Source organism: Semicossyphus pulcher, unplaced genomic scaffold, assembly GCF_022749685.1.
Source record: "Semicossyphus pulcher isolate SPU_LCO1_2020_fin unplaced genomic scaffold, fSemPul1.0.p SCAF_6, whole genome shotgun sequence".
Classification (NCBI taxonomy): Eukaryota; Metazoa; Chordata; class Actinopteri; order Labriformes; family Labridae; genus Semicossyphus; species Semicossyphus pulcher.
The window spans coordinates 4,686,799-4,714,654 of NW_027211737.1; the positions used below are offsets into that span (position 1 = coordinate 4,686,799).

At 40.8% G+C, this 27,856-nt stretch overlaps 1 protein-coding gene across 1 annotated transcript; it reads left to right on the forward strand.

Moving 5' to 3' along the window:
• npdc1b (neural proliferation, differentiation and control, 1b) lies at nt 1-27,749 on the forward strand. The gene is made up of 9 exons (XM_069682256.1): nt 1-83; nt 10,314-10,481; nt 17,728-17,817; nt 17,908-18,114; nt 20,237-20,303; nt 20,886-20,967; nt 22,364-22,443; nt 22,610-22,709; nt 24,862-27,749. The coding sequence occupies exons 1-9, from the start codon at nt 14-16 to the stop codon at nt 24,931-24,933; spliced, it is 936 nt and encodes a 311-aa protein (XP_069538357.1). The 5' UTR covers nt 1-13; the 3' UTR covers nt 24,934-27,749.
• The last annotated feature ends 107 nt before the right edge of the window (nt 27,750-27,856 follow it).

A 27,856-nucleotide genomic window follows, 5' to 3' on the forward strand; every position in this document is an offset into this window, starting at 1 on the left:
GTCTGTGCCCAGGATGCGAGCCCCGCTGCTCGGCCAGGCTGCGGTGTTTGCGGCCCTGTGTGCGCTGAGCTCTTGCCTGACAGGTGAGGAGCTGCTGCTTACACTCACACATAGGCTGCTGTTTAAATGTGCACGTTGTACCTGAGATGAAACGATGATGGTGTGAGTGTGTTTGTCGCGAGGTTGGTCCTCTGTCAGGAAGTGACCTCAGGTGCTCATCACCTGCTGTGGTTTGGCTGCTTTCTGTGTGTCGGTGTTCTCTGAGGGACCTTCAGTGTGTCTGACACTAAAATGACCTCCGTGTATTCAGTGGTGATTTTTCAAAGATGTAATGATAGGTAGAAAGCCTGAAGGATTAGTGAAGTCAGCTATTACAGTTGTGATCACTGGAAACGGGAAATGTTTTTGTTTTGTCTCATTTCGCTGGGAAAACTTTTTCCTCTGGGAAATATTGATTGTGTTTTTCATAGTCTATGACCTTTAAATGCACTGAATCATTAATCAGTTTATGGGGGGAAGCACAGAGTTATCTGAGGCTGCAGCAAGCTCAAGATGGAAATGATTGTCTCGATTAACACATGGTGAGATATTTTAAATGGTGAAAAGTGTCCATAACAGTTTCCGATGTCCTCAAAATGTGTGTTTTGTCAGATCGTTTTCTTCTGATGGATTAATCAGTTTATTGATTCAGCTAAGGATGCACTGGTTTGAAAGCTCTTGTTAGTTTTATCAGACTGTCGGAAGAGAGATTAATGAGATTTACGATAAGTTTTACGATATTCAGACTTTCTTGACTGTATTTTGTGAATGTCTTTAAAGTTATGTATAAACAAACATTCAGAGTAATGATGGAGGATTTAATATATGATAATACAGAATGTGACTCAGCTGTTCCACCCAGTGACGGGTACTTTTCATCCGTCTGGGAGAGCAACGACAGAAATGACTATGGGTGGGAATCGCTTATCGCTTAACTTATGTTACTCGCAACACGTGGCCATGATAACGATAATATCACGATACAGCGATTCTTAGATAATTGATATATTGCAAGACAATCATATAATGAGACATCACGATATCTGATTACCTGAAGAATACAAAATGCCCCTTAAAAGCTAAAGTGCAGGATTAATGTATTTATTCACTGCAATTTGGTTTCAGTTTCACAGATTTTGACACAAACTGAGATGAAACAATGAAGGTGTTTTCAGTCAGAACTGAAGAACTGAAGAAATCAGGACTTTGGATTTGAAAGTGGCTGGTGCATCTCTTAACTCTTTTCCACCGCTGTCCGACATCATCCTGCTGTCGTCTTCTTCTTCTTGGATCTTTTTAGAGCGTTGTATATTTGTAAATTAAAATATCGATATTTGGTGACAGCCTGTCCATAATTCTATTGCACGAGTCAGGAATATATTGGAATATATTGGACAAATATTGCTGTATCAATATTTGGTCCCACCCCTAGAAGTGACCAGAGGCAGTGAGGAGGGATACGGCTGATTCAGAGTCAGAGACGTGTCTGGAAGCAGACGTGTTTCAGAGCTGGAGTCTTACCCTCAGTACTCGTGGCAGAGGTGTCGGCTGTGGTCTGCCTGTCCTCACAAACACATTCCTGCTGTCAGAGCTGAAGAGTCCTCCGTCACCAACGTCACGGTTTATTCTGAGAAACACTCGGAGTGATTTTTGAAAGCGGCTGTGAAGTCACCACATTGTGATGCAGATGCACTCATGCTGCTTTGGTTTGTCTGATACAAAGTAACGTGAACGTACTCACTTCATATTTCAGCTCAGCACCAGCATGCAGACCATCATGTGACAATACTGTACGACTCAGCTGCAGGGGGACACAGCCTGATCGTGTAGTGACAGTCCTGAATGACACACAATAAGACCACATGTTAAACTGGGCCCGGACCAGGCGTGCACTATGTGAGAAAACTTTGCAATGTGCGTTTAATATTACTATAATTACATGAAGGGCTAACTAAATACATATTAAAGAGTGTCTATTGGCAGTCTACTGTTCTGCATGTTTTACACAACCTGTGTTTGCAACATGTCCCTCCTGAATAGGGCTGGGACAAAATATTGATACAGCAATACAGTATATCGTCTTCCTGACTCCTACAAAACAAATATCGATAGGCTATTTACAAATATATGACACTTTGAACAGATTTCTCTGCAATTTGGACCGCGTCACTACTTCATGACTCCTCACGGTGGGGCTTATGACATGAATGAGGGTAACGTGGACGTAAATTCATTCGACCGAAGCAGAATTGCATAAAGTATAAAAAGCAACATTTTCTGTTCAACAGAGAAATTGTTTTTTCATTAAAACCTAATCAAATGAAAGATGTTTGAGGTTTAATTTGATGTAAAATAGTTAAGTGAAAAATAATGTAAAGCAGGTTCATCTGTCAGACACTAACCGTCACAGACACTGTCTGTGTCTCTGACCTGGTCAGCCAACATTTAGACTGCTTTGACCTTTATGCAGATTTGTAATTGGACTTCTGGTGTGAAAGAAATCCAGCACCAGGCCAGGCCAGGGTTTGCTCTTAAAGCCTTTGATTCTGATGGCTGAGCCGGCTTTTTGTTTGGGTCTTTTTAAGCAAATGTGTTAGAGGACAGATTCATGTTAATCTCAATGAAACTGTCTTAACTAACATTGTCTTGTTGTGATAAGCTAGGAGTAAAGCCAGAGACAGACTGCTCTGTGCTGTAAAACTGTAAGGAACAGAGACAGGGTAGACGTTCTGTATGTGCTCTGACTCTGCATTAGACGACTTTGAAATGACTGAAGTCTGACACCCTCTCAGGTCTGAAAACATTCAGGTATCCTACAGGGTCACTATTTATAAGACTGCAACTAGATTCCTGTTGAGATTATTTCTCAGCATGCTCCTGGTGGACGTTTACAGGAAGAAAGCTAAAATGATGGCGCAGAAACAGAGGTGCATTCTGTCCACAGCTGCCCTGTGTGTGCTGTGGTTTGTGTTATTAGCAGTGCATCACAACGAAGCATGAGCTGGGTTAGCTTTGCACGCTAGCAAGCAGCTAAGAGCGATCCATTTCTTCAGACTTTCACCGGAGCTAACTGTGGCCATGCTAACAGCAACTGTGACATCACATTCAGTGAGGAGAGGCTTACTTGTCTTTATGACATTTTCTGTGAACGTGAAATCCCTGGAAAAGTTGTTTGATGTAAAAAAATATATATATTTCACTCGGATAAATAATCCATTTTGAACACCTTATCACACTTTTACTTTGACATGTGATGTTGTTTCACTTTTGTATTTACAATTTAAAGAAATGCTATTTTACATTCATACGTTTCTCTATACGACACACTTTATTTTCTCCATCCTTTAATTAGAACTCAAATCTGAAAACATATTTGCTCGTGAACTCACAGCACAGGAAAAAACTGCTGCAGTGAACAATCAGTGTCGTATGTGGTGAAACTTCTCGTTCAGCGTTTGGTTGTTGCCTACCAAGTGAATACATTCTGTTTACAGCCTGTTTTTGTTTTTTTCTGAAGCTAAAATTAGCACCCTTATTAATATCACAGCTATCATGGATGACATCTGCTTGAGCTAAATGATAGTCACAACCAATGGGTGCCGTTAAGGTGGCTGTTTGCCTAGTTTAACTTTTAAAGGATCCAAGAACAGCTGCTCTCTGCTGTTTTTATCAAATGTTGCTCAAAGATGAAGAAATAGTGAATTAATGTGGGACTATTTTCTGAGGTGGATTTCTACACATTTTCTGAGTAATTGGTGAAAAAGACAGAGTATGTTGTATGAAGTCAAACTAATCTGCAGGATGTGTTCATGGTCATGAAACATGTCACCTTGTGTAACAGTGTGACTCATTGATGAGTTTTAATAGTTTCACGCAACAATGGAGCGCTATGGCAACTGTCTCTGTAGGGAAAGAGCTTCAGTGAGAAAGGGCTTATAGAAATGGTGGATATGAATATAACCTGGCTGCATAACCCCTTTATGAGCTTTAATCAACAGGAGACACATGAGGGATTTGGGGCTTGTGAGTTCTCGTCATGAGGACCAGCACAGTCTCCAGAGACGAGTCCTGCTCAGTCTTTTTAAACATTCAGGTCATGCAGTGCAGCAGGGTTTGGAGGTGGAGGTTTAGGCCTCAGGCTTGGCTGCGGTCCCTGATGAGCTGAAACCAGGCTCCCACTCAGGCTATTAAACCACACATAACCTGATTAGGGCCTGTGTTTGTGTGAAGGGGGCACAGCTGCTGCAGGCTCGCTCTCCAGGATGCTCTGCGTCTGTACAACAAGATAAGGCTGCTTAACAGACGGCCTTTTGCGCAAGTTTGTGCAAATGGTAAACTCATAAGATGAAAAATATGAGATATGAGAAAGTTATTGTGAAAAGATATGGGATTCAGTTTGTAGTGTTTCACGTGTGTGTGTGTGTGTGTGTGTGTGTGTGTGTGTGTGTGTGTGTGTGTGTGTGTGTGTGTGTGTGTGTGTGTGTGTGTGTGTGTGTGTGTGTGTGTGTGTGTGTGAGAGCTGGTCTCGTTGGATATTTAGAGTCTTTGCTGTTGGCCCGTTTTGAACCGAAGTGCAGTAAAGCACCGATGCTTTATGTCTCTCTCAGTCTGTATATTTCTGCTGTAGCTGCATTAGTTGTATTGGCTCACTAGAGATCCTACAGAGATTTAATACAGCTAATTCACTTAAAGTAGCCCTGCACGAGTGCTGATTTGCAGACATGAATATTAATCCGTTCAGTCCTGCGTATCTTTGACCTCTTGTAAAACAACTGTAGCGATGAGAGCATCAGTGTTCTTCTTTTTAACAGAAACGTAAATTATTCTTGGCGACCAACATACAATCCTCCTCCCATTGCAGTAAGCATGCCAGGTTTGGTACTATCGTGCCTATACCCGTCCATACCTGGCATCCTGAAGTACAGCTGGAGACTCTGCACAGAATAGCTGGCCGGTCGCTGCACTGTTAGCAATAGTTCAAGCACATTACTCTCCTTTAAACCGCACTGTGGCATTTTTAATTTCAGTTTGTGTAAAGATTTAACAGGAAGGATTCAACATGTTCAGAAGTTCACTTTAGAGTTTAGTTTAGAGAACTGGGCTGGTTGTTTCTCTCTGCATCCGGTCTTTGTACTGTGCAGGGCCCCTAGGCTAAGGACTCAACTAAGCTAGGCTGACGACTTCTAGGCTTTATGCTAAGCTAGGGCAATGACTACCAGTCTCATTAGAAAGTTTGGAACTTGCGAAAGTTAATCAAACGACTTCCAGTCATTATGTGAAACTACACTCATAACTTCCAGTCTTTATTCTAAACGCAGCTAAAATCTCCCAGTCTTTATTCTAAGCTGGGCCTGGCCAACATCTCCCAGGCTTACAGAATGATCGGCTGAAGGGCGCCAGTTAAGCTCAGTCAATGGAGGAGGCACCCCAGAGTCAAAGTCCTCAATAAATTGGCCGCAGGCTGGACTCCGACTCGCCGGCCTTCGGTGCATGTCATCCTCACTCTCTCTTCCCCATGTCTCCTGACTGTCTTCAGCTGTGCTGTCTAATGAGGCAGAAGGCCAAACAAGTCATCTTTAAAAAATGATTGGCTAACAACCTCCATTCTTTATAGAAAGCAAAGCTCGCTCTTCAGTCTTCAGAAGCTAGGCTATTGACTTTACGTCTTCGTGCTGACCACGTTGATCAACATCACTGTTTCCGTCTGACTCTTGGAAATCAGGATCAGAAATACTTTATTTATCCCCTGTGGGAAATTTGGGCGTTACAGTTGCTCTGACACAGAGAAGCATAGAAAAATATATGGCATAAAAAGTAAAATAAAAAGTAAAATATTTGCTTCGTATACAAGAGATAAAGATAAAGATTCAATGCTGAGAAGTGGATCTATGGTGATTTAAATATAAATGCCAGAATAAAGTTAAATGCACGAATAAAGTACGATGCAAAAAGGTATATACATAAGAATTATTTACAAAGTGATCAGATGAAGAATATTTCCCATGGTGAACATCACACACAGCAGTGTGAGGCTGGGACCTGGATCAGAATCCTCCTCTAACAAGCAGAGTGACCCTCTTAACTTTCCACGTGTCTCACCTATTAGCAGGGATCCTCTCTCCATGTGAGTTCAGACATTAGTCATTGACTGACAATAAGCCCATCACAGCTCTGAACTCAGACAACATGGTCGTGTATCAGCCTTTTCCATCTAACAGGGACAACACGAGGACCATACATGCTTTTTTTAAAGGAACAATGTGCGTGGTGTCAGTGGTTGTGTCCTCACGCTCACCATGCAACTGCTCTATAACGCTGCACCCTGCTTGGGCTGTGTGAACAAACATTTACATCTCTGTGATGGGATTTTGATTCTGCTGAACATCGCCACCTCAGGACAGCAGGAATATGGAAAAAGCTTCAGATGAAACTTCTCGTGACTCCACACGGATCAGTTTGAATGCAAGAAGGCAGGCTGGACATGAGACACTGTTATGCTTAACTGGTTCAGTAGGCAGCAGTGTACAGTAACAATGATGATTCATTTAAATACACTTCATCATCTCCGTGCAGTGACTCTCAGCGAGCTGTTATGAAGATGAAGAGTGACTCAGATACAGGCTGGGGATGATGATTTATCAAAGTGCTGTGACTTGCTTTAATAAGGTGTCTATTTCTCCCTCTGAATTTTGTAGTAGCTTCTATTTTCAGAGCCCTTCCTGTGAACCTCAACCTGAAGCCACAGATGATGGAGCTACTGCAGGAATAGAAGCAGTATAATTAGAATCTCTTGTATAATAAGTGTCTCTGTGAATCGTTAAGACCTAGTTTGAAGGCAGATAGGTCTTCTTCAGGTGATGCTGACCCTTTTCAGAATCATAAGAAGGTCAGACGCAAAGAGAGCAAGCCTGACAGATAACAAGTCTGTTTTTTTATCAGGATGGACCCCTCCCCTGAATGTTGATAAATGTTCACATAACATATTCCTGGAAATAGGTACATTTCTTAGTACGTAACTGTCTCTGTAATATAATTTCAGCTTTAAAAAATAAATCCCAATTTTTTGAGGGTTTGTCTATAAGAGGAAATAGCGTGAAAAATTCCTCCATCCTGTGCGACCACAGAAGCCTTCCTCTCTAATACGACCCGCAAAAGTGGTTCCGAGATTAGTGACTAGTTGTCGTACCTGTCGTAAAAGTTATTTTGAGGGAAACACATGAACACGTGGCCACAAAACTCCTTGGTTATGTTTAAAGTGGTGTGGGTTATAATAAATAAGCAACTTATGTAACTTTAATTACGTTCGTGGTTTCTTGATGCAATCTCGGGTGCTAAAATTTGGCACTAATTGACTGTGAATAGTATTGATGACATTTAGTAGGAACTTCAGTAGCCAACCCTGAGATCAATTTAGCCAAATATGTCCAAAACATTATTCTCTTTTCTTTTATCCTCTAACAGATTTTTCAAAAATTAAAGCTGCATTTATTTAGTTTTTGCTTCTTGGTGGCAGCAGAACAAGCTGTTAGCGCAACATTTGTGTCGAGACTTATAATTCTTTTCATGTTGCTGCTTGATCATCGTTAGCATGTGGAGCAGTTCAGCTTCAGGAGCTCCAAAGAAACCGGTTTAAGACATGAGATTGTTTCACAGTTCAAAAGAAAAAAAATGCACAGGAGATACTGACAATAAATAGAATAATAAAGACAGTACATATGTATAGACTGTGTACACCTTTCACTTCCTGATAAATGGATCCGTTTTGCACAGAAAAAAGTACCAGGTTGTTAACACACGGTGTGTAGCACAGCGATATGATAAAGTGAATTCTGCAGAGTAAACATTGCATAACCAGTGGAATCATGTGATACGTGTTTAAATCTAAGACAATGTGAATGCTGAAGCTTTCCAACATGCTGCTTTAAGAAACTCCTTCCTGCCTGCACTGCTGACCGTCTGAACCTGCAGGAGTCAGATATGAAATACGTGAAGTTCATGCAGCAGCACTGGCCTTTAAAAAAACATGAAGAACATTTGAGGACAGGACGTTCAGTCCAGCAGCGAGACGACGTGGAGAGAAAAGAGAATTTTCTTTGATCAAACACGGGAGGTTGCTAGGAAACTGTGACGTTACATGAGGGTGTTTGACAGTGAGGGAATGTCGCTGCTGCTCACAGAGTAAAAACAGAATACTTTCTCTAATGCACTTTTCAAAGAGCCTCGATAAAGCTGCTCTGCAGTCACTTTCATTTGAATGTGGATTTATTCAAAGCAGAAAGAGTTCTGAATTCACTCGAGAGTTTTTCTTCTCATTGTGCGACAGGTTCAAACAGAGAGACGGTTACACAGTACAGGGTTCTTTTATACAGCACACAGGTTTCTCTTCATTATGTGTGCAGAGTGACACAAAATCTCCTGTCAGGGTGTGACTTTTCAGGGTTTATGAAAGATGGTGCTTAGACCTGTTCATATGTGAACATGTCAGACTGAATAATAAAGTGAAATTTGAAGGATAATTATCAGGCTATTAAATCAGTACTATAAATAATCCAACTTATTTACACCCCAACTATACAAGTGTTTTCTTATAGTGCAGACTTGTTCAAGTGCTTCTTCTAGTATTCATACTAGTGCTTATGTATCTGCTGTATCATGGATGCAAAGTATTGTTAAGACAAACAGCTGGATCCAAACGTCTGAGACCACGTGGAAATCAAGATCATAATCAGACTTTGAGGATTTAACATGTTCAATTTAGAATAAATATTTTAGTTTCTGCACGATTTCTAGGTCCTCTCTTGACTTCAGACATTATAACTTAGTTATGATGCCATGTGTCCAACGACCACGTTGCTACTTTGTAAGCAATGACCTGCTGGAAATATAAGGCGTTTTATAACAGGTGAACTCTGCAAGCTGCAAGATCAGTTACGTGACCAAGCCTTCAAATGAAGCCCATCGACGTGTCATCTGAACGCTGCTTCAGTGAAAGTAATACAACTGAAGAAACTCTGACCTGCTGTGCAAAGGAGTTGAACATTTGATTGCTGACCTGGTAAATGTGGTAACGTTTATCCTTTATTTTACAGCTTCAAACCTTTATTTGATGTTACCAGATCCTTACACTTTCTGATTATTTCCAGGCTAGCATGAAAAAGGTGTCAGACATGTGGACTCCACTGTCTGTCCTGTATTTTTCTTGTCTTTGAATGTGGTTCTGTATACGCCTGTGGTCTGACCTGAGGCTGAGAGAAACAGGAGAGCTTTTTGTTCCAGTGCATTCTGCTTTCCATCAGCCAGTTGTAAAGCTTTGCATAGATTAGTCACTGCTGTTGTAGTCTCCGAGGGCCGGGCATTGTGAGTATGAATGTGTTGTACATTTGATAGAAGCTTCAGTGGAGGTTTTAATCATAGTGCAAGCAGGGATCGTTTTATAAACACAAGCACCTACAGTTCTGTTAAAAGACAGAAACATGGCTCATTTCACTGTGTAGGATTTACTGTTTTTAAACTGTCAAGTTCTCAAACATGTCTGTAAATATCTGTGAATGCTGCCGGGCTTTGCACTCTTGTTGCACATTATTCTTGCATCCTTCCACATGTTCAGTTTTCATCTTGCATTTATCCTCCTTCTGCCCGACTCTCCAGCCTGAGACAAACCGTCCATCCTCGACTTCTGCATCTGTGCGGTGACTCACCCCCCTGATGATGTCACACCTCCTCGGTTGCCATGGCAGTCGCCCCGGCAACCGGTGTCTGTGTTCTCTGTAGCAGAGACTGGAGCGGCTCTGACGATGAAGCTAAAGGGGTTAATATTGATAGTCGGCCCTAATTATTTCCCCCCGTGGCATTAGGAGCTCGTCCAGAGGCCCTGCAGTAATAATCTGCTCTGCTCGCTGATTCTGCGCTCAGATATCTTCTTCTCACTGAGAGAGCACGGTGAAAAGAAAATGTCTGCACTGTCACACCAAAACAACGAGTGCAACTGATACTCCCTGAGGTGCAGCGCATGCAGCAGAGCAGTTCTCCTCAGCGAGAGTAATGTCAGGTTAAAATGGAGGATAATAATAATCATGTTTTACAACTGACAGAAGTCATTACCACTTTATTGTTGTTTACATGAAGGTATTAAAGTGAGATGGATAGATAATATTACTACTGCTTTGATTTACCTGTACACACCTGTACACTACAGCTCAAAACTACGTTTAGAAAGAAATACTGAAAACATTAAAACAAAAATGAAATGAATTGTTTCATGTCTCTCTCCGCAGGCTCTCACCTGTGCCCTCGGAGTTTAGACTGTGCCCGAGCAGGACGACACTTCTGCCAGCCGGGGGGCTCGCACTGCGGGCCCTGCCTCCATCCACTGGTGGAGAACTCCCATGGGCGCTGCGTGGTGAAGAGGAGGCACACGCCTCACTCTGCTAAGCCCGTTAAAGGTGGGTGGAGGTTTTTTAATCACAAAGACTGTGTGTAAGAAGTGGACGTGGGCTCTTGGAAAGTGAATCGAGTGCAGAAGTGCCTTAAACCTCAATCTTTCTAATGTCCAGCAGAGGGCGACTACACTGGTTGTAAAAGAAGTGTGATTATATTGAAGTCTATCGGTGCGTCCGAAACCGCATACTATAATACCATCATACTAATCATACTAACCGTGACGTAAAATTGAGTATGTCGTGCGTTCCCATCTCATAGTATGCAATTTTGTGTATGCGAGAAATGCCCGGATGTATACTAGATCGGCCCGATATTTGAGTATGAGATGGGAGCTCACTGGTTGTACTCAACCGCCCCAAAATGCATTGCGGCTATTCAGCTTCTACTATGGCGGAGATGGACCGGAGATCAAACAGACAAATCTGAGTATGATGCCACCGGCATCCTAATAGTCAGGTTAGTAGGCAGTATGCAGTACATACTGTTTGAGTATGTAGTAGGCAGTACGTTAGTATGCGGTTTCGGACACAGCCTATGAGAAAATGGTCCTCCTTCTCTCCTGATTTATTCCCTCAGTAAACATTTTCCTAATGAGTTCATGGTCTTAGTTTCTAGTTTCAAGTTTTCTTCAACACAGCATGATGTTCATTGAGTCAGTGATGCTCCCACTTAGAGTCACAGTGAAGGAGGGCTTTCTTTTGGGCGTGGTTACCTGTGATTGACAAGTAGCTACCACCACATTGTCAGTGTCAGGGTTAGGGTTAGAGACATGCCAATAAGTAACTGACTTATGATGTGATTGTGTTACCTTTCAAAGTTTGCTCTCGACCTCATATTTGTTTATTTTTTGAACAAGTTCCACACAGAACTCTTTGACGGCTGCAGAATCTCTGCAGTTGTCTCCAGTTCTGAATCTCACAGCTCTACACCCGCTTTACCGGCACCTGGTACTAATGCTTTCTTCTTCGTCTGTTTTTTAAAGAGGACAGCAAACAGCTTTCAGATGCGCTACTGCCACCGTCTGGTGGTAGTGCTGCATTACAACCAAGCACCGGGAAAAACAAATAAAAATATATTTTTAAGATGAGTTAAATCCGCATGAACTCTTCGATTTTTTTAGAAATGAATGACTATTGGAATATTTGAATATAATGACCCATCCATCCCTAATGCTTACTAGTTCTGACGATCATAGCAGAGATCTACAATAGCTCTTAATTTGGAGGTATCATTTAGGTCTGACAAATCAAAATCAGAAATGTATGTGCCGTCTTGAAATTGTAATTAGTAAGAATGTAATCCCAGATATCATAAATTGTATTTCAGATATCGGCACTACGATTGTAGCTTGGGAACATTCTACTAGTAAAATGTATTCTCAAGTCAGAACAGAAGAAGATAGAAATTAGATTTACAAAAAGGAATTGTCCTGTGTCAAAATGTGGATTGTAGATATGCTCAGTGATGTCGGTACATTACATTCGGCTTCATATCAGAATTGGTTTGTTGATCTGTTGGATATATTAGTAATACAAATGTTGATATCTGAAATGTGAAATTACATTTTCTCTATATTCCCAGTCCTTTTTCAAAATGATGAAATCTGGAGGTAACTTTAAATATTATTGTGCCAAGTGTAAAAGGAATAAGTGATATCTATAATTAGATTAAAGATGAATTAGTTTCAAGGTAAAATGTGATTTCCAAAACAATATAGCTACTACCACACTTATGAAATATTTACGGAGTATTAGAGGCACATTAAAGAAAAACCATTAGAGATTACCAGAATAAAGTCGTCATATTAAGAGAATAAAGTCTTAACTTTAGACTATTGTTGGCCTAAATGTTATTATGAGGGGGAATATCAGAAGAGCAGCCAGCTGCCTCTCCATGAATTAACATGGGAGAAACAGCCACATGAGCAGTCAGCAGGGTGCGTGAAGCTACACATTAGGTGTGATTTCACAGCCTGACAGACCCTGAATGATCCGTGTTCATGCCCCTCTGTGTTCTTCATCTACATGAGTCATGTTCTTCACTAAAGGTCGACTTCAGAGACTCCCGGTGGGTAACGCCAGCCTCTCCAGTCAGCAGTGTGTCACAGCTAATGATGCTTGTGTGTCTCTGCCTCCGTGTCGGGCTCTCCCTCTGCTGAGGAGAAGTGAGAATGAGTCAGGGCAGAGCTGCTGCGTCCAAAAGCAGGGAAAGATTCAGCAACTATGTCTCAGAGGATCAGGTTTAAGGAACAATATAACGATAAAATGAACACACTTTGTTCAGTCGGTTTTTGATTGATTCAGTCTGATAAATCTAATTTATTTTAGACTGAAGAGCTGTATAAGAATCTATGGATAGTATCAGGATGCAGGGATTATTTAATCAGATTTCAACATGCAGAAAAAACGTGTTCCCTCTAAAAACGAACAAACTAGAAAGTAAGTTAAATGAAAAAGTGACACCTCATCCATCATACCAAGACATTATTATTAGCCTGTAGTGGAGCCACTTTAAAGGTTACTGATACACTGTGATTATTATGCAATATATTGTGATACTATAAGCAGGGTAATATATTGTGATTTTTTAATATCTAATTTAAGGAAAACTGTAATTCATGTAATCACAACAAACCATCTGTAGTTGTAGTTACTTCACATCGTGAAAGTCTGAATTTGTCGCAATGAATGAGGAAAATAATTTCATGTAAACAAGCCGTGCTTTCTCAGCTGTCGCCCTGGGTGTACTGGCTTTCATACCATCAGATGGAGAACAAGCAGCTACCTGCTCCACCCAGATTAACTGGTGTCAACTTAGTGTTTTTGGATTTAAACACAGGTATTGTTAAAACATGCCGATCAGCCGATCATAGACACAGAAAGTAAAGTCACAGCTGATATGCACTCTTTAATATTGGTTTATTTATTGCACTTCATATCTTTATCGCAGTATTGAGCAACGTTATCCCACCGCAGAGTTTTCTCTTACCGTGCAGGCGTACTATCTCAATATTGCTCAAGTGTATTGATATGTTCATATATATATATATATATATATATATGAACACCCCCAGATATTCACAGTGCTGCTCTTAGTTTACTTTACATTTCTTTACTTTCTTTACCTTCAGGTGTCCTGAGACGGGTTTAACACCTTCCCTTTACCTCAGACAGACAGACAGGAGTGTCTGCCAAGCAGGACTTACCTGTCTGATCGACTGACTCGTGTCCTCACTCCCCTCTTCTCATCTGAACAACCCACAGCTCTTGTCGTCCCTCATTAGACACAGTCATCCTCTCTGTGTTCCTCCTCCACTGTGCCGCCTTATCTTCCTGTCTCCACCTCTTCCTCTCTCCTCCTCTCACAGTCATTCTGCTTCACTCATAAAGAGGAGGTTGAAAGTGTGAAGCCTGACCAATATACGTCAGCTGATATTTTTAGACTGATCTGGGCCTATACTAGAAATTTTGCTATCAACGTATATGTTGTCCGATCCTGTTGTTATTACTGTATTCATCAGTAACAAAAAAAAGTTACTGAACATACAATGCAGAAAGCAATGCCCTGGGTGATGGTGGAGCTTGTTCAGCAGACAAGCTAAATCTACTACTTTATAAACTCAGTTGAATCGGCTGTTAAAGACTGTTGATTATATTGTGCTAATAAATGGGTTATCAGAACCTGGCTGTAAATTACAGCGCAAGACTGCTGTTGTCCTTTTTTTCTTATAATAATAATAATAATAAAAATAATTTATATAGTGCTTATCAAAGTCTGCGTTACAAAGTGTTTTACAAAACCTAAAACAAAAAAAACAACAACGTAGGAATAAAACAGGAGACATACAGAACAAAAGAGGAACGACTTAAAACAATGGCTGAGGGATAATAAATAAATAAATACCAGGTATAAAACATAGAGATTAAAGGAAGACCTTTCAATAAAAATAAGTCTTGGTTGGACACTCAAACACTGGGAACAGTAACGTCAACACTGACCGAACAAATGAGTCCGTCATACCAACAAGTATTAATGAAACTTTATTCCAACAAAGATATTCACACAGCCAGAAATGTAACTGCAGTCTTTAACATATAATAAAATTGTGCACACTTTATATTCAACTCAGAATCACTACGCATCGATCACACTCACATTTTTGTTCCGCTGGACCTTTGTGAAAAGTGTTTTCAACATGTCTTGCAACAATGATCTTAAACAGCCATGTTTGAATACGTCACACATACAGTATGAGAAACAAGAAGGACGAACAGAGAAAACTGAGACATCGTCCGTGAAGCTTTCATGCATCAATCAAAGTTAAATAGTCACATCAACCAACTCCACAATGCTTGTTTATTTAATGGAATCTCATTATTGAGTCTTTTGATGGAAAAAGTTTGTAATTGAAATATCCAGTTTGATTCTCTACTGTTTATAAGTCTATCAGCGCCGTCACCCCGTGAGGCTGATTTTAAACTCTCAGAAACCTGAATGATTTTTGACCCACATTCACCGCCCTACTGCCCCGAATTCTCTCTACAGCACCAAATCTGGATTAATCTGCTGCTGGAGCGAGGCAGGACTTATCCTGTAAAGATCATCTCTCACACCACTAACATCATGGCTGTCAAAGACCCTGTCAATACTCTGTGAGGCTTCACACAGACGGTGTCCTGGCTTTGTTTCTCTTCTCATCTCCTTTCTTTCCCTCCTCCCTGTTGCCACAGTGATGCCTTACATTCATGATTCTGTTTCTCCCTCTCTCTCTCCCTCTCTCTCACTCCCTCTTTCGCTGCCCTCAGCCCACACTTTGAGCAGCCGGGCATGACAGCAGAGCACCAAGCCAACCGCCCACACGCAGTAACGCACACACAAACATGCACACACAAAGCACACTACATCTTCTCGCCCACTCACTCTAAATAGTACTATGATGTATAAAAAACACACAGAGGAACGTATTTAAGACATTTACACCTGCATCCACTCCTCTACGCACAAACACACATATTTTTCCTTCTGCAACATATAAAAAGAGCTGCGCTACATACACATACACATACACACACACACTGCATCACTGGGGCTTCCTCCCACTCATCAGCGTTATGAGCTCCCAGGCAGTGTGATGTTGCTCTGCAGCAGGATCACAGCAGGTGGAGGGGACATAATAACAATAAAGACTGCAGTTATTTTTTATCACCACATGAGGGCGCCGTTATCTGCTTTTATTTATTTCAGGCTCCAGATATTATTTAAACCCTTTAAATCCCTGATTGTTATCTGAGTCTTCTTTAACGTGTCTTCCACCTGTTTTTTATTTTTATTCTGTTTTCATGAATTCTGGTGTTTTATTTTATTAGTTTTGCTGTGAAGCAGTTTGTACTTTGTGTTGGGGATTGCTCTCTGAATAAAGTTTAACATTAAAATTATCAAAATAGATGAATAAGAAAACATAAGACGGCTTTGTGCAGGTTTTGTTTGAATTCTGTGATTTTAAAGGTCTTTCTTTGCTGATCTGAGAGTCTAAAATCTGCCCTGAAAGAAGAACCATCCGTGGTTACCTCACTGGTCAATGTTAATGATGGATATGTTGTATTTGATTGGTGTCTTCAGTGCTCCATGCCAACACGTTAGCAGTTACAAAACTCGCTTCAATGGCAGAAGGTATTTTGGGGGTCTTTATGGTTAAAAAAGGTTAAAGTATTAATCTTGATTTTCATGTGAATAAACACCTGTTAAGTCTCTATCTATCGCCGAATAAGGTAACACGATGGTGACTGAGCCTATGGCGGACTGATGAAAGCCTTTGCATTTGCAGTATATAGTATTATCACAGACTGGGTGTCTGTGGCGACATTTGCGGAAAAAATCCCCAGCGGCGCCCAGTTAGTGACACGTTTTCTATCACCCAGCAGTGGTTGGTCTGCCAGAGAGGGTAGGCGGAGCTAAGCGGCTGCTTTTCCGCTCTCTGCAAGTGATCGATGACTACAGATACAACTTCTAAAATAAGTGAAAATCTAAAGAAAAAGAAACAAATTGGACGCTCAGATGAAGCAAACAGTCTGAAAAGAAAAGCAACCGTCAGCCAGGAAAATCAAGAGTTACAACCGTAACAAAGGGAGCCAACCGTAAACATCTGGTTAAATTGCGAAGTGTGCTCCCATCATTACTGTACATCACTGAAATCTTAGAGATTGTCAGTTTAATCTGGGGTGTTTGATCCAACAAGAGCTACACTCACTTGAAAAGCCTGTGATGGTCAAAATGTCTGTGAAGGTGCTCAGTCATCCAGGTCATGTTGATTCGGAGCTACGAATCAAGTCCAGTTACATTTTGTATTTAGGTTTGAATCACAATAGTAAAGCTTTGATTTTTCAGGAAGATGAAGTTAATGCTCTTACCTTAAAGAGGTAGTCCAGTAATTTTACACCTGACATCCAGGCAGGTGTTGCGAGGTCTGCTTATTCTTAACAGCTTTGGACTTGTTTCAGTGTACGAATTATTGGGCCTTTTTTTCCACCATTCCTCTGTGATGAAACAAAAAAGTATTTTTAAAAATCAGTAGCAGAAGATATTGATATGTTTTTAAAATGCTGTCCTGTTGCAAGATCCACAACCCTCTCCCTCTGCCCTTTCCCCTCCCTCTTTGCTAATGGCAAATTTAGCTCCTTATCTAACTTATGTAAGTGGCATCTTTTGGACTTATTTCCACTGACCTGGTTTCTTATTTCTCCTAAAAGATCTGTGAACATGATTTCTGCTTAACTGCTCTTTGGGTTTGGTTTGGGTTTTTTTCCTGTGTAACGGTTACATCATGTCTCCTGCGGCTCTAAAGGAACTTTCATAAGTCTGACTTTTCTGGAGTGTTGTGTTGCATATCTATTTGTCTCCCAAAGTCCAGTAGGTTCTGAACTAAATCACTGACTACTTTTTGATCTGCTCATGAACTTGTTTCCTTTCAAAACAGGAGCCAGGAAGCATCTTGATGTAAATATGAATTGATGTTTAGAGTAGCCAATAACAGAACCACAGTGAAACCCACAACTGTTAGCTAACTTGTAGGCCCTGCACGCCATGGGAGAGAGACCAAAAGTTGGATATTAGGAGATTTACATGTAAAAAGAAATCTAGTCCATAAATATCCTGTCTTTTTTTTCTTGCATTATATCTTGCATGAATTTGGGTTTGTTTAAAGGCAGTGCTGGATTCTGTGTTAGAAGTTTCTGGTTTGTGTCCCTGCAGGGAAGGTGAACACCTACCCTGAGCTGGACGAGGAGATCGACTTCCTGTCTGCCATCATCAGTGAACAGAGAACTGAGTCCAGGCTGCCAGGTAACAGGATGTGTCACTTCTTTTTACATGTATGTATTCACCAGCACATTCCTGCAGACATAATAACTCTTCATTCCTTATCTTATGTAGCTCTACCTGTCCAGGATGTTTCTAAACCTGAATCCAAGCTCAGCGAGCCTGGTGCTGCCCAGAACGGATCCACTACACAGCTGCCTACAAGCCAGAGCGGCCCGTTCACCAGCCTGCCCACCACCACTGCCCCCACAAACCACACCCCCGCTCTGCTAAGGGACCCCATCATCATCCCCTACCCCTCCAATGACCATGTCTTCATCAGTAAGCTTCTTTGTCTATTACTGATAGTGATGCTATATGACCTTATAGCCCATTAGCGGCACACGCACCATTGTCGATTTTACTACCATGATTTAAACACGGTAGTAGGATGAGTTTGTAATTGTCTTAAATCGGCTGTTAAACTCAGATCTGAGTATTTTTATACTCCAACATTTATAGCTTCATTTGTTTGTCATTACTTTAATGTTGTGTGGAGATTCAAGATGAGCAATGACTTTTAATCTTTCTTCTTTGGGTTCAAAAACAACATTAGTTTTAACTGTGTTTTGCTGTAGAAAAAAAGACTTGTTAAATGCAATAATTAAGCAAAAGTAAGGGGCTTCAGTCATGTGGCGACACTGTCTTGTAGAGTAGTGTGTCATCTGCGTAAGGAATATTATATTATTTTCCATATTTAAGTACTGGGAGCATGTACATGTTGAATAAATGAGGCCTGAGAATGGAGCCTTGAGGAGCTCCTCATGTGATCTTTGTTTGCTCAGATTTATAATTTTCAGTTGGTAAAAGAAGTACTCCTTATTTTATAATATAATATAATTTGAACCAATTTAACCGGATGCAGAAAATCTCACCCGCTTTTCAAGTCCGTCAGTTTCCTCTGGTCAACTGTACCAAATGAAGAAAGAGATCCAGTTATACTAAAACTGAACTTTTTCATGCGTCACTACCAGGGGTGGACCTAGACTCGAAAGGCCGTAGGTCCGCGACATTTACGTAGGACGAGCTCCGGAGAGTTACAGTGGGAGCGCATGCTGGAAGCAGTGACTCAGAGTTCAGAGAGAAAACAAAAGAGATCAGGGTGCTGCCAGAGAGTAATTGTCCGTGTGAGTCCTTGAGTCATATTTCTTCTTCTCTCTAAAAAAGAGAGAGAGCGTCAGATCATGCAGTGACGCCATAGGTGCAGCGCTGTCCACAGTGCTGAAACCACAGACTGTATCTAAAGATATACAGTCTATGGCTGAAACATAGCTTATTAGGGGGCCCCCACTGAACGTGGACCCTGGGGCTGTGCCCCTGCGGTTGGTCAGCTCCAGGTCACTGTGTCTGTTATCCACACAAAGATGCAGTTAAAAAGGTGTTTGCACGAAAGCATTAAGAAGAAGAAAAAACTTTTCAAATTGGCTCTATATTCATTTATCACTGACGCATTTTAGCTGCTGTGGTTTTAAGGACTCCTTGAAAAATGCCTGGCTGAAAAAATCTTTTGAGTATCTGACGTACATCTGGTGATACGCTGTTAAAAAAAGAGCTTGTGGGCGGAGTGCCAGGGCAGCAAGTGGGAGGCTTAAGGTTTTGAGCACAAAGTGTTGTATGGAGGCAAAGGTGACAACGCCGTTTTGTTAAAGATTACACTGTAGACTGTTTTGACTTCTCTTTAAAATTTTGTCTGTGGAAAAAAAAGGTTTTTCGCTCTGCCAACAGTAGTAAATAAGGTGTCTGCATTATTCTTATTTTAATTAAGAAGCTTGGAGAAGAGGAAAAATAGTCTTTAAAAACCCATTTCAGCAAATCATTTTATGATTTTGGCTTTTGAAGGTCAGACTTTAGCATGTGGCTGTGATAAGCACACACACTGTTGGCCCGTGGTCCCCTCTGGAAGTTTCCCATAGGGAGCAGATTTTGGAACAAACATCCTGGGAAATTCCAGGATCTTATTTCCCCACAAGGCAGCCGCCCGGAGGAATCCACATAAACTGGCCCTAATGTTCAATCATGGAAACAAAAACATTCATCTTGACTGCAGAACACTCAGATATGTTCTGTAAAATAACCTTTTTTTAAAACTGTTGGCAGCACATGCTCTGACATCTTGGGACTGACCTCAGATTAATTCGGTGTTGAACAGAACAGAAGTCATACGTTTCTGTCGATTCGTTCTGCCTCGCTTCATTTCTGCCATCAATGCTGTTTGTTGTTGATGCTGCAGTATGTAACCAACACTCAGCACAGACTCGCAGTTATTTCCAGCAGCTCCTCTTTGAGCTCTTCAGTCTGCTGCAGGCTGTAGAGCTCTAGTCAGGGATCATGTCTTCTTTAACTCAGACCTACAGATCTGCTCCGTTTTCTCTCCCGCTGACTGTCTGTGTGTATTTCTTCTCAGTCATGAGCAGCGTCTTCATCGTGGCCGGCTCCATGGCTCTGATCATCGCCGGGGCCTGTTGGGTCAGGTAAGAAAGAAAAACAACCCTTTCTACACGACTGCATGAATCGTCCTCTCCCTCCTTTTCAAGGTTTTACAATAAAGCCTTCAGATGTTCTGGGGGTTTTTTTCTGTAAGAGTTTAGACATTTAAATGATACAATACACAATCACCAGGTATGTGAACACGTACGAGGAACATGACTCCAGCTTTACATTGCTCTCAGTGCATGACACAGAAATTGGAATCAGAGAATTTCTGATATTTTTGCTTGAAAAAGTTAAATCGGTTCACAAATTGAAACCATGTCAGTCGATTAATTACTGTAGCCTCTAACTTCTGTAATGTAACTTTAATATACTGTTAATTGTTCCCAAAAACATCTGCTCAGTCTGTGCTCCATTAGCATTTGTGGCTAAATCATAATTTAAAGGAGTTCTTCACTAATTCTTTGTTGCAGTTCCAAACAGTTGTGTCACCCGTACATACCACAACAATGATCTCGTAAATCACAAAAGAGAAGTTGATCATTTCAAATAACTTTTCATTTCTGCTATATCACGGTGTAATATTTGAATAAGACTAAACATGCATGAACCTTTTTTTCTAGATTGCAGAAAAGTGTGCGTCTGACTCAGAAGGTGAACTACCCTGTATACGGACTGATGAGAGCCCAAACCTTTGACAATATGGTGAGTAGAAAATCTCTGTAGTGTTACAAAGATATGGAGTTACACTGAGAACATGGGCAGGCGTGAGGAATCATGATTAAAGCCCTTATACAGAATTATAACACACTGTCACACTCTGAGTTTCCAGTGATTGTGACGACAATTCAACCCTATCTGTTAATCATATTTTGTCATTATTATTATAATCGGGACATCAATCAGTCTCGCTATACGAGGCTCAACCCCGGCACACGGGCACACTTTGTCCACGTGTGTGGAGACGGGGACGGGGAATATAATATCTGAACCAGGAGTTATTGAGGGCTTGTTCAAGAAGTGAAGCTGAGTTACAGAGAGTGAAACTAGTAAAACACCTGTCGAGTCTGGACTTTACAATAAACTGTTGAAGAGCTGCCCCCTCCTCTCCCTGCTCATCATCGATCTGTGCATGCAGCATGAACTCCGTCAGTGTGGAGCTCAGTTAATGCCTGAGAGCAGAGAGAGGAGGTGCAGACAGCTCCTCTTCACAATCAGACACAAAACAAGAGCAAACTGCACGGCTCTGCGAAACTTTATGAGAGTGTTTGTGCTTGAATATAATCAGTGCATTTTGCTTTGTGAATCAGACCTCGAGACGGAGCAGACAGAGGGAGCAAGTGATACACAATTTATGGAGCTATCAGCGGCTACAATTCATTCTTAGTGAATTCCCTCATTAGTGTTTGTATCCTCATTCACCATGTTGTCTTTGCAGCTTGCTCTGCTGCCCCCAAGTGGCCAGACATATTTATGCAGCTTTTAATTTTTATGTAACTTTGTAACTCCAACCCGAATATTCTTTAATTGTTTCTGCTTAAGAAATTGTAGTCATGTAGACAGATTATTAGTATTAGGTGTTCATATTGATTATATCACTAGTTATACTCATGTCTTTGTTAATCAAAGAACAATTTAGTTGTGGTTTTATCTTTATGTACTTTACAATGCTCTTGTTTTGTTCATGTTAGCCTCGCAATCAGCTACCATTAGAATTAGAAAATACCAAGAATACAGAGTTTAACAAATGATTGGCACTAAAATTGTAGTATTTATCTGTAAAACATCGCTGCAAAACATGATGAGTCTGAGTTCCACCCGAATATTTCCTTTAGGGGATCAATCAATAAGTGTTTTCAGTGGTTTTCCAGCATGTTGCTAGCTTGTGCGTCAGTATGCTAATGGTGCCTGAACGAGCCTTCGTTTGGGGGCTTGAGTTTACCCCAGTCCACCCCAAAAGGACAAACGTGCGTGTCCTTCAGCAGCATGTGCAGTGTGGACACATGCGGCTTGAAGTGAATGTCAACTGAACAATGTGACATGATGTGGATGGTTACCTCTGAGTTTCTCATGTCCCCTCTGCCCCCTCGGTGTGATCCAGCCTGGGGACAAGAAGCTGGCCCACAGCGCTCAGATGTACCACTACCAGCACCAGAAGCAGCAGATGCTCTCCCTGGAGAAGTGAGTCCTCCTCTGACATGGGCACGTGTGTCTGTGTTGTCCCTCCCTGCTCTCCCTGTCTCTTTAAGTCTGTGAATATCCTCTGGATATTTTATGACTGTGTGTGTGTGTTTGTGTGTTTGTGTGTGTGTGTGTGTGTGTGTGTGTGTGTGTGTGGCTTCTTCAGACAAAGGGACGAGCCAAAAGTTCCTGACTCAGGAGCATCAACAGACGAGGAGAACGATGACGGAGACTTCACAGTGTATGAGTGTCCTGGATTGGCACCGGTGAGTAAAATCTGCATTGTCTGACCCTTAGTTTACTTACACTGTTAACATCATCAGGTCAGCGTGCTCATCTGAAATGAAATATATATAAAATTATCACCAAACAACCAGCAGACAAAGTTAGTGATGTAGGTAAGAGCCAGAGACCAAACCAGAGCAAAAAGGGGAGTTTGTTTTGGACCTACTTTCACCAGATGGACACAAACACAACTCCTAATGAATTGTAATGTTGGTCTATGTCTGCTTTAAGGCCTGTGTCCACAGACAGCGCTTTTTGTGCCGTCAGCACCTAATTTCTTTACAAAACCAATGCAGTTCAGATGTTTTTAGCCCTCAGCGTCCTCTGCGCAGAAATGCCCTCAGTGTCTGCTGTTTTTTGCTGCTGCACTCGCAGCGCTCTCAGTGGAAAATAGTTCAACTTCTGGAACACTGTTTCGCTCGTCAACGTCACTTCTCCGTCACAGACCAATCAAAATTAAGAAGGTGCCATTTGCCAGAAAAAGGGCCCCTTGCCACCACGTAGTTAAGAGCATTCTTAAAAATATTGTCTAAGTATTGAAAGAAAGGCTCGGCAGACAGGCAGGCAATGGAGACTGGCAGAATCTAATGCAAAGAGAGTTTATTCCTGTACAGATGAACAAAATACAGCAACAAACTCTGAGCGTCGCCCACGTGAGACTGAATTAACTTCACAGAGCTTGATCTTATATTCTCTTTAAGGCTCCTCCTGTTTTGTTAACACTAGTAACCAAACTTTTTTTAATTACGTCTGTCCCCTGCTCATTTTCTAACCGTGTCAGAAGAGATAGGCTTTACCTTATTTGGAAAACTAATGGTGTCACTTCCTGCTGTCAGCACTTTGTTGTTATATTCGAGTTTGCTGGCACTCGACACATTTCTATCTGAACACAGGACAGAGTACATTTTTAAAAAGTAGCTAAATAATTTATTCATAGCTTAAAGCATTTGTCTCTTCATCATACTGTTACCAGAATACACGTTTTCCTAGAACATAGTGTTCATCACTCAGATCAAAACTTTACTTCAAGGCATTTGATGATGGAGTTTCAAAACATAGTTTCATACATTTCTTCCACAAGGGGGCGGGACTTCAGATATCAAGTTTGTCGGTGGTGAAGGAGAAGCTAACCCTTTGGTTTTTTCAGGGGTACAATTTCCAGGTGTAAAGTGGCTGCTAATGCCAGGACACGCTTCCTTTCATTCCTCCTTCCACTCCTTTTGTTTTCTTTCTAAAATATCCTTGAATAAAAGAAAATATTATTATTATTAATATCTAACAACCGTAAGCGCTGATGAGAAGCGCTCTGAAATTGAGGTTGTAGGCGCAAAAAGCAGCGTTAGTTGACACCGGCCCTTAAGCTTGTATTTGTAAAATATCCTTCTTCTGTAGACCACATCATGTACATTTCATGTAAATTGAATTTTAAGGCCATAAGGTATATCTTAAAGTTTATTCCTTCAAATACACCTGTGAATCGCTCCACATCGCAAAACTGCACAGTATAACCAAAATGTCTGACTTCCTGTTGGGCTCCAAGAGACTTTTTTCAGTCAGTCCTATGTCACATTTAAAGGTGCAGATATGTTAAACTGTTAGTTACACTTGTGCTTTTCATTATTTCCCTTTTAAAGATGTTTACACATTGCACATTTTGTCTGCTACTAATTCCAATGTGGTGTACTATTTCATTCCATTTTTAAGATCATGGAGCGTCACCAAACCTTATTTATCAAATTAAAACCTTATTTAAAGTGTGACTTGAAAAAAGGTCAAACAAATCAGAATAGTCTCAGAAATTCTCTGAAACTTGACAGTTCTGTAGCTGAAACATGTCGTTGTTTATATCCCCGTTGTCCTAACCTCCCTGAACCAGTCAATAACATGATTCAATACTAATGATTGCCTTACTGATGTTGGATGACACATAACCAGTCATATTGCTGATTTGGGAAACCAGTAATATCTTAATTAAATGTATATCTGTTATTCTATATTCTGCATATGTACTGTGCTTTGTCACATTTTAAATGCACTGTAGATCCGCAGCTTAAACACAGTCATAATACAAACAGAGAAACATTTAGTTGCTGTTGATGAACTCTAAACTTCCCCCTCTCTGTGTCTCTGCAGACGGGGGAAATGGAGGTGAAGAACCCGCTGTTTGACGACTCCACCCTTTACTTTCAGAGGTTTCCTAAGTAAACCTGGACATTGAGGTGTTTCACTCTTCCGATGCAGCACTCGTGTGTAACAAGAGTTGAATTTACACACATTACAAACACTGTACACATATATTCGTGTGCTCAGTGTGCAGCCTTTATAACAGACTGGATGAAGAGTGTGAGGAGGAGGAGAAGGAGAAGGAGCGAACGGACATTTAAAGACAGTCACGGGCCTGCTGTCTCGTTTGAAGCACGACTGAATCTGGGACCAATGTCTCCCATTCTACAGCCACATCCTGTTCTTTTTATATTTTCACTCCCTTTTTCTGTTTTGTTCATAAAATGATAATCAAAGAACTGTTAAGGACTTCTGTCAGGTGACACACTCACAGTTTGAATATGACATCCTGAAGTATTTATATTAGTTAACTGATAGATTATCATGAACGTCCACTTTTATCTGTCGCTAAATTCTCCTTCTGTTGCTGCAGGTTTTTCTTTCCTTCAAGTATTTTTTTAACAGAAATGTGATTTTAATACATCCTGACCTCCGTGCAGCAGTGTGAACTTTATCAGTATGTTATGTAGCCATTGTGTTCTCAGTCTAGTTCCTCTATGCATGAATTGATGATGCTGTGTTATGAAGCCTGAGAGTCAATATGCATTTACAGTCCTTACAAGTTTCTTGTGCAAACTTGCTATAATTATATATATATATGAATATATATAAAAATATATAAGTTGAATGATTTCAAAGGAATTTGAAACTTCTTTACGTAGACCTCTGAAACAGAGCGTGTCCCTCCTGTACATACATTATCTGACTAACATGGCTTGTCCCCATGGTTGTGTGATGTGTAAATAGCTGCTAACGTGTTGTACAGGGAAGATGTGACCTCTCACTCCGTGTGTTTGCGAGTGCTGTGTCAAATATATATCGCTGATTATATATCTGCAGGGTTCCTGCACGTGTGGAAAGGACAGGAAGTGTCTCAGAAAGAAGTGACGATATAACATATTTGATGTGTTATATTTGTTATTGTGCAAAATAGTGTTTAATTAAAATGTAGAAGTTTTGTAGATCAAAGGGGAAAGCAGAGAGCATCTGTACAACATCTGACATGTTATTAGAGCAGTACAGGCAATGTTTCAATCCTACAATGTCTGCACCTGCAAGAACTTGAAATAAGAGAAAATCCATGTTGGAATAAAATGAATGACGTCATGCAGGCATCAAGGGAACCCAGTTAATGTTATGAGGATAAATACTTTTAATATGACAAGGCATATGGTCATGAAAAATCTGCATCATATTAATCTCAAACATATTTTCAACTATTTTAAGACACTAAATAATAGTCCACGTTCAAATATATACGTAAGTAATGGTCAAGTAAGGGAAAAGAAATATAGAAATTAAGGACTTATAATCATTATACATTTACATGTGAAAGCAGCAAATTTTAAAATTAATTTCACAGACAAATCATAGCCCTTTGGTTTCCTTAAGATAATGCTTTAAACCTGCATTCTTTGTAATGGCCAGCAGGGGGCGACTCCACTGGTTGTAAAATGGTCCTACTTCTCTCTTGATTTATTCCCTCAGTAAACATTTTCCTAATGAGAAAATTCTCAATCTCTAGTTTCAAGTCTTCTTCAACACAGCATGACGTTCATTTAGTCTATGATGCTCCCATTTAGAGTCACACAGACAATAAAGCCGGGGAGGGTTTAGGGAGGGGCTACCTCTGATTGACAGGTGTCTATTAACCAGGATAAAGGCATAAAAATGTGTTTTCATCCTGGCGTCCAAATATGGTCACTGAACTCAAGCTTTCAGATGGGTGACACAATGGCAGCTTCATCCACTTCTTATATACAGTGTATGGACAGATTTCAAAATAAAAGTTTGGGAAAACTCAACAAAATTTTTCTTTAATTTAATTATCACTATCAAATGATTATACTTTTGAACATAAAAACATAATTAAGGACATAAGTCACACTCAGATGGAAAAAGTTGTATTTATTATTTTATTTAAAATTGGAATCTGTGGACAGCGTGCAGAATAAATAATACACTCAACTTGATAACGTTTTGTTGGCCTGTCTTGACTAAATGAACAGAACATTAACTTTTCATACTGACGGATATTCTCTGCTTTTTCCTTCACCGAAGCTGCTAATCTCACCTGGCCTAAATACTGTACTGTACAATTTCCATTATATAGCCCCACTACATAGATCATGTTATAGAACACAGGCAGGATGATTCTTCAGCTTCAGATGTTTGTAAAGGTCACCTGTGCAGGAACCCTGGATGTACCTGTGGCCTCTCGCTGTCGTCTCTCAGGAAAGCCGCCCTGTGTGGCTCCTCTCTTCAGCCTGCTCCCTCTCTCTCTGCCTCTCTGCTCGCCCACTGTGGAGGAGCATGACAAACTGTACTTGACCTGCACACATTACACACACACACGAGTGTCTACATGTAAAAAAGATGCCAGAGAGTATTAACACTGGAGATGTTTAACTGTGTTGTAAAGACTGTTTTATTCAAACTGAGCTCAGAGAACAAGACGGAGGACGACTTCTCGGTCGGAGGGGAGACACCGCTCTCATCATGTTTGCCTTTTTTAAATGTTACATATCTCTGCTTTCTGTTCACCAGTGCTGGGAGCGAAACACAAACCGAGCAGGTCGTCTTGTTGAAGGAACTCTAGAACAAGTAACTACCTAGACTAGCTACCTTTGATACAGACTGTTTTCAGACCACATAATGACTTCTGTAACACCCTGTTTAGCATGCATGAGGATGTACCAGAGCTGACATGAAGGAAATAAATATTTATATAATCTGAAGATAAATGTGTTTGTTACAGTCTTTTTATTCACAATATAACTACTCATCACATTTTAAACTGTTCTGTCATGTTTAAAAGGGATGAATCCAAACATGCTGTCAACAA